This window comes from Ambystoma mexicanum, chromosome 3q, assembly GCF_040938575.1.
Source record: "Ambystoma mexicanum isolate Mex_15411 chromosome 3q, UKY_AmexF1_1, whole genome shotgun sequence".
Taxonomy (NCBI): domain Eukaryota; kingdom Metazoa; phylum Chordata; class Amphibia; order Caudata; family Ambystomatidae; genus Ambystoma; species Ambystoma mexicanum.
Window position 1 is genome coordinate 1103726876 of NC_090926.1, and position 13764 is coordinate 1103740639.

The following is a 13764-nucleotide window of genomic DNA, read 5'->3' on the forward strand; positions in this document are numbered from 1 at the left end:
GCTATCAATTAAATAGATGAGTGGAACAACCCTGAACATCCATTTATAGGAAAGATTCACGAGCACAGCAGTGCATGTTGTCAGTGTTTTGTTGCCCCAAGTCTCAGGTCTTGTGCAATCATAACTCACTTATGAACAGTTTGAATCGAAGCTATAGATAAAAAGTATTGTCCGTAGAAGGGAAATTGTATCACATCGGGGAAGTGGACCGAAGTCCAGAGCGCAGCCATTCTCACCCCCAGCAGGCTCCAACACTCAAGCGGGCACCAAACACCCTCGCCCTTAACTCCTCTCTGGGAAGTCAGCAGGTTTTAAGTGCTCCGGTGTGTGGGAGGTAGGCAGGGCCAAAGAAAGCAACAGCAAGTGAAGCAATTGGGATCCTCCTGGCACCTACACACGCGCCCTTGAGTCCCCGGGGGTGGGTCTGCTTCATCACGCAGCCTCTCGTTGCAACAGTGCCTCCTTTAACCTCCTGGGCCAAATTCTGCTGCTTCGCCAAGAGCGTCATTCGCCTGTTGCGAGGCTACTGCACCCCACCAAGGTGTCACGTACACCTCATCCGCTCCGCTCGCTCCATCCTGCGTAGCCACCTTCCTTCAAACTGCTCCCCACCGCTGGTCACTACCATTGCAGCTGTAGCTCACCGGTCGGAGCTGGGAGTGCCAGATAAGGAGGAGTTGGGTGGGGCATGCAATCCAATCCCCTGCCACCCGGAGATGAGGTGGGTCGGGTTCTCCAGCCCTCCCCAAACAATATTTGTGAAATATAAAATTTCTTTGGGGCATTCTCATGTTGCCAAAATGCTCTTTCATTTTATGCAGAGAAGCTAGGAGCCCTCTTTGGTGCTATTTGCCCCCTACCCTATCTTGGAGCAATACGAAAGAGCATAACACACTTTTAGTCTTGGAATTATAACCTTCTATGATGGTCATTCTAGGTTTTTATAATGCATTTTTTCAGCAAGACAGGTGACATTCTTATTGCAATTACAAAATACACGGGAAGTCATCATTACAATGAATATTGAACAATTTTTTAAAAACACAATTTTCCAATGTTAGTACACTTAACTAATGTATTTATGCTGTGAATGTAGCTATTGTTTTTAGGAGATAAGGATAATGTATGATTTTAAAAAAAAAAAGATTATATGGATTTATAGATTTTATCTGAAATAAAGTAAAATAAGATGTTTTTTGTTCAAGGGTCACACTCAGATTAAAGCCAATTATATGTTTCTTCTGTGATCAACAAGGCAGTGTTTAATTTGTGTGCTGACCGCTGCTTGAACTAAGAATAAAAATGAGCCCAAAAAGAATATAACAAATGCAGTTATAAACCCTAAAGTCTGTTCCTCTAGTTCCTTGCAAGGTCCCACTCAGAGCCTATTAACTTCCCATTCACAACCCCATGCACGGACATTCCATGTTTAGTGTGAAGCCGGCATTGCTGAAGGGCAACCACAATGACAATGTATGTCTCCATATTCCCGGGTGATGTCTCCATTGCTGCTACTCTCGTTCTACTTTTAACAATAAAAAACAGCACTCCCTCTGACTCTGCCTCCTTCAAGACATCTGTGTTTGTCTCGGATCTCCCTCATGTCAGCAACAATTGTGGTAGCCATAGCAAACACACACAGACACACACACAGTAATGCAACTCCTGTACTCAGTACAGCTGGTATCAAAATAGCTGGGAGCAATTTAGCAACTGCATGCAGCCTCAATGAGCTTAATTAGCTTGACACAGACTGCCATCAGGAGCTGCTTCCTAACACCAAGGCCAGTCTGTGCACCAGAAACAAATATTATATATTAAATTAGTTAAATGAGTCTGTGTGTTTGTATAATGTGTTAGCAAATTTATAGAAAATATTGAAAGAATAATGGGTCATATAGAATGGACACAGATGTATTGTTTGCATCTCATGTGAAGTTGCATGTGTGGCACACTATGTGCTGGCTTCTCATTCAACAAAGACAACTCCTACTCACTGGGAAATGCAGGATACCCATAATCTGCCTTTAGCTCCTGCTCATCAAATGTTTATTTCAAACCTTCTACAGGGAGCATAAGAAGAACGATCAGTACCAGAGCTATAAGCAGCCTCATCAATCAATTTAGGCCAGAGGTCTTCATCCGTCTAAGACTGGTTATAGTAGACATAGGGTTAGGCCAGAGTGATTTCACTTACATTCTCACCTGATCAGAAAATGAAGCATCACCTTAAAAGCAGGAGACTTCCTGAAGAAGCGTACAGACTTAAAAGAAGAGCACTTGTTCCTTTGGATTGTTTATGACTGATTCTCTTGGTACTCCAGAACTGGTAAAGATGTTAAATGTCATAATAATCCCCGACATTGATGGACAATCCCAGAGGTAATGACATTTTTTTAGCAAATGACACAATTGTCTCTCCATGCATCTAGAGTGAACATGGCACAATAGACATGTCATTCTTTCAGCAGATATACTCCATCTCGCTCAAAGCTTCACTAAATAACATACCTGCTCATTGAGCTCTGGTGGGTAGATCTCCCTCTGTGGGAAGAAAGAAAAAGGTTAACACTGCTCTGCTAAACATTTAAAAAGAGAAACTTGTCTCCAAGCAGTGTTGTTCAAATCAAGCATACGGATTATTAGAAAACAATGGGCGTAGTATCAAACAACACGTTCTGGGTAAATACAGGGGTTCCCGTGTATAAGACAAATCATTGGCTTCAATCTACAGTTGATGTACAAAAAAGGGATGAATATGGGCTTCCCAAAGCTAACGGGCACATTCATTTGCTGTCCCTCCAGTTCTTACGTATTTGTAGGCTGAGCAATACAGACACACCTTTGTAGAAGTATCAGAAATGCACATCTTTTATTCAAGTTAATAAATCTGCATAAGACAAACAAGAGACACTCTTTCAACTTCTAAGACAATCAAGCATGGAAAATACATGTTTGACATCTGTGACGCATTTCTGATCACATTTATATATACACACACACAAAAAAGATTGTTTGGACACATTTTTTGCACGTCTTTGCAATAAATATTTGGACAACTTGTAGAAGTTTAAAAGAATGTTGGCAACAGGTGTTTTGCATAGGACTGCAGAAACTACGGCAACATACGTTTCTTCAATCAAATGGCATGTGGTCCACACCGCCCTGCTGTAAAACAAGACTTGCAATCGCCCGTCTCTGAAGAAAATGTCCTTTGCAATGTTGTGGCTAGCACTAAGCTTATCTTGGCCAGCTGCTTTATTAATTTGATAATTAAGTTTACGCTTACTACATTTGCTGACATTTTCCAAATAATGAATATTGTATTAATTCCTTTTCAAATCCAGGTACTTCCATTTGCTGAATATATTAAGACAATGATTATAAAGTTCTTGTATCTACTGCCAGTGGTGAATTTTTCCACACCTGGATTTTACTATTCCTTGATAAGGACTATTTTGAACAAGGTCCTACCATTCAGGCATTAATGCAAGTGCCATAAATCATAACTCCTCCTCCAAAACTACTTAAAGCGAGTAGGGAAATCTATGTTCCATGATAATAAAATCAAGAATTGGTTAATTGCTGAAAATGACCATCACTGTGTGCATGTGCAGGGTGCTCATTGCACACTCGTGGTGGGCAGAGGCATGTCCCGCCCTCCCCCGAACACTTTTGCCATTTGCAGAAGAGTGTTTGTGGGTCACTAATTTGCCTAAACCCTTACATAGCTTCATCTTTGAACTTCCAACATATGAACTGCTTTGCAGTGCTGAATGACTGCTGGTTTCTGAATTGCTGTTCTACTTTTCATTTATTGTGTGCCATTATTCCAGAAACACCCTCTAAATTGTAAAATTCGTGTCAGAGCATAGTTTCTGGAAAATGTGCCAGTAGCAATGCTTTCTTCTCCATTGCAATGCAGAGTTTTGTCCATTTCGCTGTGGCTCCCTTGCACACTCCAACCCCGGGGCAACACAGTGCAGCAATCCAAAGCCCTTTTTTGATTCTCTGCATGTCCTTTTTGCTGTAAACTTTCCCTCTACTAATCGGATGCAGCATGGGATTTCATTTGAGCTGTTAGTCAAAGAAAACTGACAAAAACCAACAGTTTATCCCTCAAAGACTTGTCACTTCCAGGTCATTACTGAAATGATCAGGGCCAACATTAAAAGGCAATCAATCTCACACACAGCTTGGCAGTTTGCTGTTTCCTCAAATGCATTCCCATTTCCATAGAAGATAACACGCCAATGGTAAAAACCTAGATTGCAGTTCATTAAGGGAGATCTTTCTGTGAGCTGTGTATTAAATATCGTAGGCTTTGGAGGCCGATTTTGACATAGGTTCTCTTAAATAGAAAACTGCAAACATGTCTTTCTTTAGAAATCACGAATTTGCAATAACAGTAAATGCCTATGTATGGATTCAGCTGCCCACTTGTGCTTACAGAACAAGTTTAGCATGTTGTATAGCCTAGTAACAGCTGCGTGAGTGTAAGTTGACGCCCCGGCCAGAGTGCAGATTTAGCCAGGTTCAAAGGCCTTTTGTAAGGCTACACTAGCTATAAAATGTATAAATGCTCTCCTTTTGAACCTGTGTCTCTGAGAATAAAACGACATTCTAGTGTTTCACTTTGCCTCAAAGTTATTTTCTGAACACATGCGGGAACACAAATAAGTATTTTCCCACATTTCCAACCCTGTCCGAAATGCTCATGGTATCCATCGATTTCATTCAAGAAAATTCACAGCAATATTTTTCAGTGAAACATATTCATTGCAATGAAACATATATAAGAAGAAAACGGATTATTGGTTTGGGAAAGGGGTTAACGGCTTTATAAGTGTGGGGGCTGGTGGGAGTTGGGAGATAAAGTAGGGACTGTGGATGCTGTCACCAGTCATTTTGCAGCAGAAAATCGTTTTATTTTAAAAAAAAAATTTGCCATAAAATAAGGTTACAAATAAATCATCAATAAAAATGTGGGGTGTAAAAAACACTTGGAGTCATGGAAACAAGAAATAACAAAAACCAGATCAAAATAATACATTACAAGGAGAAACAAATGAATATAATCTCTCAAAATTAAACATATTCTTCGTGAGGATCTCTGAGGAGAATGCACAGGCAATTAGATTGTGGTTCCTTTCCAGAAAAGGGGGGTGAATATGGCTGGTGGGTGAACCTCACAGGAATTAATGGCAAGGTGCACATAAATGTATTTTAAAGAGTGCAGGTTCCTAGAGGGAATGCATAGCAACTATTATTGTGAGGAAGGAGTAAGCCAAATATTTCCTTTCCCCAAATGCAGACTATGCAACCACCCACACAGATGGGCTCGTTTTCCGTTTAGAGCATACAACATTTAGAGGAGTAAAACATTTATCTAGCATGTGTCAAAATCGGTGATTAGTATCCATCACCAAGTATTTTGCGGCTTTCAACCTTGATATGTAATGATGTTATCTGTATGCCCATTTTCTTAAAGGTGGTCCACAATATTTGACTGTTTATAGAATCAAAACAGGAGCTTTCATCCATAAATGCCATGTAGTAACCCAATTGAATATCTGATAAAACCCCTTTCTCACGTACCAAGTCCTTTCACGTACCAAGTCCTTCAACATTTGCGAAAGTATCCCTGCAAAGATCTTTGAAGAGCCACCCGGTAAAGTGACTTGGTGGTAAGAGGAAGGGTTATACCTGTCACCCTTTTTGTAAACGTGGACAGTTCTCAGTTTTCCAACTCTCAGGAATGTAAACAGTGGAAATAATGGCATTAAATGCTACCGTCAACAAAATATGCTTTGAGGGACTTCTTTTCTGTTATAGCTAGAGCCTTACTCTGAAACATCCATTAAAAACTATACTGAATGTAGAAGTCTCGTCTGTCTGTTTTCTGTACTTGATGTCTGCTTCATTCAGAATACATATTTCAATGATGGCTTTTGAGCAAAATGAACATGAAGGCAAGGGGATTTCTGCCAGCCTGTTGCAGAAAAAGTCTTTTAAGTGGACTATTAATCATTAGGTTTCATGCCAAAGATGGCAGGTTTTAAAGGGAATATTCCATCTTATCTTTCCAAGTGACTTATCATGTAATTCAATATTACTTTGAAGGTTGAAACTTTGGAAGAAGAGGGGTCTAAATTAGAACCGTGCAAGTTTCATTAAGAGTGTAATTGAATCTAGAAGTTAGGCTGTCAAGACTCTGCAGGCACTTGGGCCCTAATAATATGTCAACTAATATGATCATGGAAGAAGAGAACACTTTTACGAGTCCCACCATCTGACATCCATACACACAAATTATCGGTATTCATTTACCCTTCTTAGATCCTGCTGCAATCAATGACCCTCATTATAAGTATGGCGGCCCATAAATAAAGGTGACAGTAAAAATACCAGCACCCTTTCTGGACCGCCATACTACAACAATGCTGATAGAGGCACGGTACTCCAGGCAGGCCTGGCCAGGCTGGGAATTCAGGCCCCTGCTGCAATGTTTTCACTGAAGCTCCGGCACCGTTAGCAATGGTGCCGGTGCTTCAGTGACCCCATTCCCATGGAGTTCTACGGGATTCCACAGGAATAGGGATTTACCGTTTCCGCTGCCTGCCATAATATCCTGAGGGCACCGGTAAGTCAGGTGGCGGAAACAATGTTACAGTGTTGCCAGAAAGCCACCGCCCACCAATGGATTTTCCGGCAACCCCGTAATGAGGACCAATGTGTCCTTCCATTTAGGATTATGACACTTGGCCACGGACATGACTTTGGTTGATAAAGTTCAGCTTTTGATCCCTGCAGCAAAAGATCAGACAGTCAAAGGATTTCCTGAGGCAACTTTTTGCAAGCCTTGCTCACACTTAGTTTGTTAAGGAACCGTATCAAGTGTTCAATTAACACCTGAGGGAATAATAACTTTACTCAAGCATTTCTCTTCACACATGACTTACCCTTCCATGTAACTTAACCTTCCGGTCCATCTTACTTTTGATCACCACATAAATATATGCTGCATGTTTCACCGATATTGGAGAAGTTTGCTGTAAACTCAACAAGTTAATGCATCTTTAATACATTCAAATGTATTCTGCACATCCTGAATTACTAGTGCTCAGAATCACAGGACTGTTTTTCGGTTGCTTTCTTGCCTGCCCCATTGCAAAGGAGCGTTTGATTCATTTCTCTCATTCTACTTTTAGGTTCTAACCATTGCACTTCCCTTGACATTACAGTTTTCTAGCCCTGTGCCTATTCTCAATATCTTTCCTAACCCCTTTAAAAACTGTAATCGGAGCAAGATTTGCACACAGCTTTTGTCAAATGAGAAGGCTAGTATGAGAATATTGCTCTCAGCAATCACCTTGTGCTGACATGAGAGTGAGAACTATTTAAATATTTCCCCACTAGGGTGGGTGCGATTCCATTCTAAACTAATATACAAATCCTTTACGCAATCTGAATGACAACTGACCTAGTAGAATCGTTGTCTGTCGTCCCTCTGTTCCCAACTCCCTTGCCTCCTCGCGCCTTGAAACACTTGTGTATAGGCGCGTTATGCCATATCATATCATAAATATTTGACATGGAGCTAGCAGGTCCAACTAGTATCCTATAAAATGTTTGGAGGCGAGTAAGTACATAAAACTGCAAATACACTGCTATTCTATGACAAGACCGGAGGCGAGCATTATGCTTTAACTCCTTTAATACTGCCAAATCATAGCATTTCAAATATCTTTTAAACCATAAAATATCTTTCTTTTTTTATAAACTTCACAAGAAATAGAACTTTAACCAAACAACCCTGTCCATGACCCGATCTGGTAGTCTTACTACAACTCCCATGAGGCTCCAGTGGCCCAGTAGTCCAGGCCTCGATCTCATCCCCCAATGAATATGTCCCTGTAGGTATAAAACAGTCTAAACTCCGGGTCCCTTCCTCTTCTTTTTTGCTGCCATACACAGCTAAGTACTTCTGAGCATTGACATTTTGGCTTATAGTGTTAATATCAGCGTAATACTTCATACGAGATATTTATATATATGTTATATATAACCTTGAGAGTAACACGCGTTCGCGTTGTATAAAATGAAGCGCGTAGGGCAAGCAGGTGCGCGCACGTATGGGGATACTTAGATTTTTCCATTCTTCGTTATGTTGTAGAGGGACCCGCAAGCGTTATCGCTCGCATTAGGGTCTCGTTAAGCACAGTTTGCATTGATTACGATTCTCATCAGTCAGAGCCTGAAGACGTCTGTGGAGTCAGCCGCACATCGTTCTGCGCATGCGCACACATGCACTATGGTGATTTACTGCTTTCTAACGGTCACAAACTATCTGAGGAGACGCTTCTCATTACCGAGGGTCAGAATGCAGCAGAAACTTCATTTTAAAGCAATTCTGCTCCCGTAGAGATACTGAATGCAGAGCAAGAGCGAGGATTAAAAAAAAAAATCTTCCCATTGCGCACAGGGGAGAAGGCTTGAAGAGCTTCTTCAGTTTGCGTAACAGCACAGACATTAAGCGCAACCCCTTCTGTCTGTGAAGTACAGCCTCTCTGCAAAAGACAGACTATGGCCTTTGACATAGGTGAGGAGTACTGGGAAGAATATGAGGAGCAAGACACAGCGCTCCAAGAGGAAGAGATGGACCTCTCTCTCAGCTTTAAGAAGGTGTTAGGGGACTCCCTGGTGAAAGCTGGGGCACTGGGGGTACAACCCATTCAAGAGAGGCTGCTAGTCCTCGAGAACCTATTGGGCACTAAAGCTGGCTTGCACGACGACCCAGGTGAGGAGAACTCCATCAAGTCTATTGAGAATGCAAATAGCGGGTGTAAGGCAGCCCGGAAGAGGAAGCACTCTTCTACCCCCCTTGGCTCTATAAAGGGGATACGTGAGAAGCCCCAGGAGGCAGCTGATGCTTTCTACAGGCTGAAAGAAGCTTTCCTGTCTAAATCAGCCGTGCCCGACCTCCCACACCCGACCCCAGGGGTGAATAATATGGGGGAGACAGTTTCATCATCCGAGGAGTTCGACCAGGAAGAGGAGGAAGATGATGAGACCATAAGTATTGATAACGTACCAGATAAACAGAAAGTAACAGGTACAGAAAAAGCCAGCATAGTGGAGAGTACCCCTGAAGATGACATGTCAGATACGTTTGAGCCGGAGGCTATCAGACATTCACGATCCACGGAGTGGACCCCGTCGCCAAGAGTTGCATTGTATATGTCACAGAGAATTTGAAAACCCTTAGAAAAAGAGATCAGATTTCGTCTCAAATCAGAGTGCCCAAGACCAGAGCTCAGTGGCAAAGTATCCAAGACACCAGACCTAGGCCCAAAGATGCTCTCCTTCGTCTCCAAAGCAAGCAAAGACTTATGTAAGGGCATGGACCGCTCATGGAGATCTTGTCAAGATAAGGTGCTGGACTTGACAGGTCCCATAGCAAAAATCATGGACCTTGCAGAAAGAGCCAAAGATACGGGGGAACCAATAGACCCATCCATTTTAGCAGGTTGGGCACGACGCGCCGTATGCTTGCTCGGGAAAGCTAATTCTGCCATTTCAGCAGAGCGGAGGAGGTCAATGCTCTTCAAGATAGATGCAAAGTTAGGCGATCTGGCCTCTTATGAGGCAGGAGAAGGTGCGCCAGGCCTACTTTTCGGGGACACCTTCGTCAAGGAGATGAGTAGATTTGTGGGAACGTATACAGCCCTGGAAAAGGCTCAGGCCTCAATCAAAAAGATGTTTCCCGGACGGGTTTTTGCCGGGGCCGTCAATTCAGAGGCCGTTCAACGGGCCGTTTCAACTCAAATAGAAGGCCACAAGGACCAAGAGCCCAATATTGGGAGACGCGCCAACAAGACGCATTTTTCCCGAACAGAGGCAGCAGCTTCAGAGGGAGAAGAGGCAGAGGTTACTTCAGGCATCAGAATGCCAATTCAGGTGAGAGAGCGCAATGCATCATATCCGCCAGTGGGAGGCAGGACCTTGCAATTTATAAACAATTGGCGCAAGCTTTCATCAGACCCTGGGGTACTTCAGACAGCCCAGGGCTGTCAGCTAGATTTTCTGGGGACGCCCACTCAGTTAAGCCCACCTCCAAGCATACGTTGTTCAGAAGAAGAGATGGGTTTATTAGACAAGGAAATCCAAGCGTTAGCAGACAAGCATGCGATAGAGAGAGCGCATCCACACTCAATAGGTTTCTTGAGCAACATGTTCTTAGTTCACAGAAAAGGAAAGGTGCGACCGGTTATAAACCTAAAAGAGTTGAACAGTTGGGTAATCTACAGACACTTCAAGATGGAGGGAATCCATCTACTTGCGGATCTTCTCAGAAAGGAAGACTGGCTGGCTCGGTTAGATCTGAAGGATGCATATCTGACAATACCCATTACTCAGCAATATCGCCACTTCCTACAATTCAATTGGAAAGGGCAGAGATTGCAATTCAAGACCCTACCTTTCCGACTAGCGTCTGCTTTATGGGTATTTACCAAGCTAAGGAGACCACTAGCAGCAGCCTTAAGAGACGAAGGCTTCCAGATGATCATCTATTTAGATGACATTCTTCTTATGGCCGAAGACAGGGACAGGCTGCAACAACAGATACAACGAGCAGCGTCACTGATAGTAGCACTAGGATTTTTAATCAACGCAGAGAAATCTGCTCTAATACCATGCAAAAGAATAGAATTTCTAGGTTTCATAATAGACACAAAGAGGGCCATATTAGGACTTCCCATGAGCAAAATCAGAGCGATAAAAACAGATCTGAAAGCAGCCCTGAAGAGACCGGTTATATTGCTTCAAAATCTAGCCAGGATAGTTGGGATTCTAGCAGCATCAATCCAACCGATATTTCCGGGACCCCTACACTATCGAGCACTTCAGAGGCTCAAGATAAATATTTACAAGAGGGATGGAGATATCATCATCTAGTTCCCCTAGATCAGGAGAGCAAATCGGAGATCGAATGGTGGCTCAGCAACATGGAGGCCTGGAACGGCCACGCCATATTCGGAGACTCACCAAAGATCATCATAGAGTCAGACGCCAGCAGATCAGGCTGGGGAGCGAGATGCGGCCTCATAGAGACAGGGGGAAAATGCTCTCAAGAGGAGCTAGCGTTGCACATCAACTGTCTAGAGCTCTTAGCGGGATCATTTGCAGTCCAGGCCTTTACCAAGGACCGCGCGACATGTTGGATCCTGTCATCAACAAACTGGGAGGCACATGATCCAAAATGTTAGCAGAGCTAGCCAAAGATTTCTGGCACACTTGTTTGACGAAAGACATGGCAGTAAAAGCGGAATATCTTCCAGGAACGAACAATACAGTAGCGCACTGAAACTCCAGGTAACTGACAGACTCGAGCGACTGTATGCTACACGCATCTGTATTCGAGAAGTTACTACAAAAGTGGGGTCTGTTCAACACAGATCCTTTCGCTTCAAGACTTAACGCCCAACTGCCAAAGTACTTCATTTGGAGACTAGATCCAGGAGCGGCGGGGACAGACGCGTTCCTGCACAGCTGGAAAGCCCACACTCATTATGCTTTTCGCCCTTCGCGATGCTGGCGAGGGCACTAGTAAAAGGTCCGCAGAGAGAAAGCAGACATAGTCCTAGTGACACCAGAGTGGAAATCACAAGCCTGGCTTCCAGTTCTGATGGAACTTTCTATGGATTTCCATCAGAGGATTGCACACAGACCAGACCTACTAGTAGATCCGAAGGGCGATCCTCACCCTCTGATCCAGAGCAACACTCTGAACCCGATAGCTGTAGAATTTCAGACGCAGATGGTGTTCTCCAGGCCTTTCAGAGGAAGCTACAAAGCTCATCAAAGTATCATGGGCCCCATCCACAGTTCGGAGCTATAATTCCGCTTGGCAAGCATGGGAGTTGTGGTGCAGAGAAAGGGGGGCGTTTCTCCCATTTCAGCCCCTATTGAGCATATATTGAATTTTTTAGCGTCCCTAACCACTAGTGGGAAGGCATTCAGGACAGTGGGAGTGTATAGGTCAGCCATTTCAGCAGGTCATGATCTAGTAGAGGGAGCTCCAGTAGGAGAGCACCCAGCGGTCTCCCGACTGCTCAAAGGGATTAAAGTCACGAAACCTCCACTACCTAGATATTCAGTTCTCTGGGACGTCAACAAGATATTACAGCTTTTCGAGCAATGGCCTAGGAACGACCTATTGTCAGCAAGACAACTATCAGGAAAGTTAGCTACTTTACTCTGTTTAGTTTCATCTAGAAGAGTGTCGGATGTGAAAGCGCTAGAGATCGACAGAAATATGTTTTATCCAGAGGGTAGAAGGACTGTCCTCAAGGTATCCTCAAAGGACTGGGACCTCTTCCCAGAGGGAGATCACTCTTCGGACTGGCTGGTCCTGGGCGAGGCATGACCCTACTCAGAGCACCGGCAGAGGCCTTATTCGAATTGAGCCATGCCACTAGCCTGCTATGCCGATCTTTCATCGTCTTCTTCGAGAAGCACAGGCATATCTCGCACTCCACCTCTTTGTGGTGCAGGTGCAGGCTGTAAAGATATTGTAGATGTTTGTCCTCCATAAAGACGTTCCGTAGCACGCATTTTCTGCAGGGCCTGAAGAGGGTCCTTCTCTCCTTTTTCTCCTCCATCATGGTCAGAGGGTGCGAAGGAGGCCCAAGAGGCCCAAGATGGCCTTCCAGAAACATTGACAAATCTTCGCCTTGAGGGGTGCAAAATTTCACCAACTACGGTTCCCCATTGCCGGCCGATGTGGAAAAAACACACAGGCTTTGGTGGAAACAAATATAACTTTTCTGTGAAAAAAACATGAAAAGAAATGTACAAATAGCTCTGAGAGCAACTCAAGGACTCCCAGCACTGTTGCGTGCGGTAGAAATCTGAGATGGCTGCCAGAGGCGGGCTTAGGGAGAGGACTGTCATTGGATGGGAGAAGTATGACCTAGAGGGCAGTAATTGGTTTAGAGGAGAAATACAGTTTTAAAGTGAAAGTGAAACAGTTTTTTTCTTTTACCGAGGATTCCCAGCCTGACAGGGAATATTCATGAGCATGTGAATACATGCCAGACCCAATGCTGGAGAATAAGACCTAATAATACTCAGACCTTATCCAGGCAAGTCTTTGGATGTCATATACCAAGGAGTTTCCGTTTGAAAAAAGGTAACTGTCTGTCCTCATAAGGCATTACCCTTAGAAGAACAAGTAGGGAAACAATGTTTACCTACATCTAGGGCCAGGCATTAATCATTTCTGTCAATCGCACTCTGGGTATCAAGGAGTCCTGGTCCCCAGTTGCAAGCAAGTCCCATTTTCTCCCAGCTAAAGTCCCTTAGTTCCCCAGAGCCATTAAGGAAGGGCCTCTCTCCATCCTCCAATCGGCCATATTTACCCCATGGAAGAGGGCTGTGACAAAATTACTGCCCCTCAGAAGTGCAGGGATCAGTAAGGCTAATAAGCACTTACTCAGCAACACATTACTACTAGAACGGCAGCGATCTCAATTATAAAGGTGAAACAAGCGCAGCATGAATAGTATACCTCATTCGCATCTTCATGGTAGCTTGGGCCGAATGCAGGCTATAATCTTCCGGAGGGTGTGAACCAGCATTGAAGAATCCAAACAATAATAGTATTGTAAGTGCTCAAATAAAAGTAATGTCCAATCAAGGTTTTATAAAACATAATGCTTTAATTGAACTAAAAGGTCAAACATTTTTAAACACTAACAA

The 13764-nt window shown here is 43.5% G+C and overlaps 1 protein-coding gene across 1 annotated transcript in view; it reads right to left on the bottom strand.

The window, feature by feature from the left end:
* PET100 (PET100 cytochrome c oxidase chaperone) overlaps positions 1–13764 on the bottom strand; it is a 152246-nt gene that overhangs the window by 55969 nt on the left and 82513 nt on the right. Inside the window, exon 3 of the mRNA XM_069603861.1 lies at positions 2512–2544. Within this exon, the coding sequence (XP_069459962.1) occupies positions 2512–2544 (33 nt within the window). The remainder of the gene's footprint in view (positions 1–2511; positions 2545–13764) is intronic.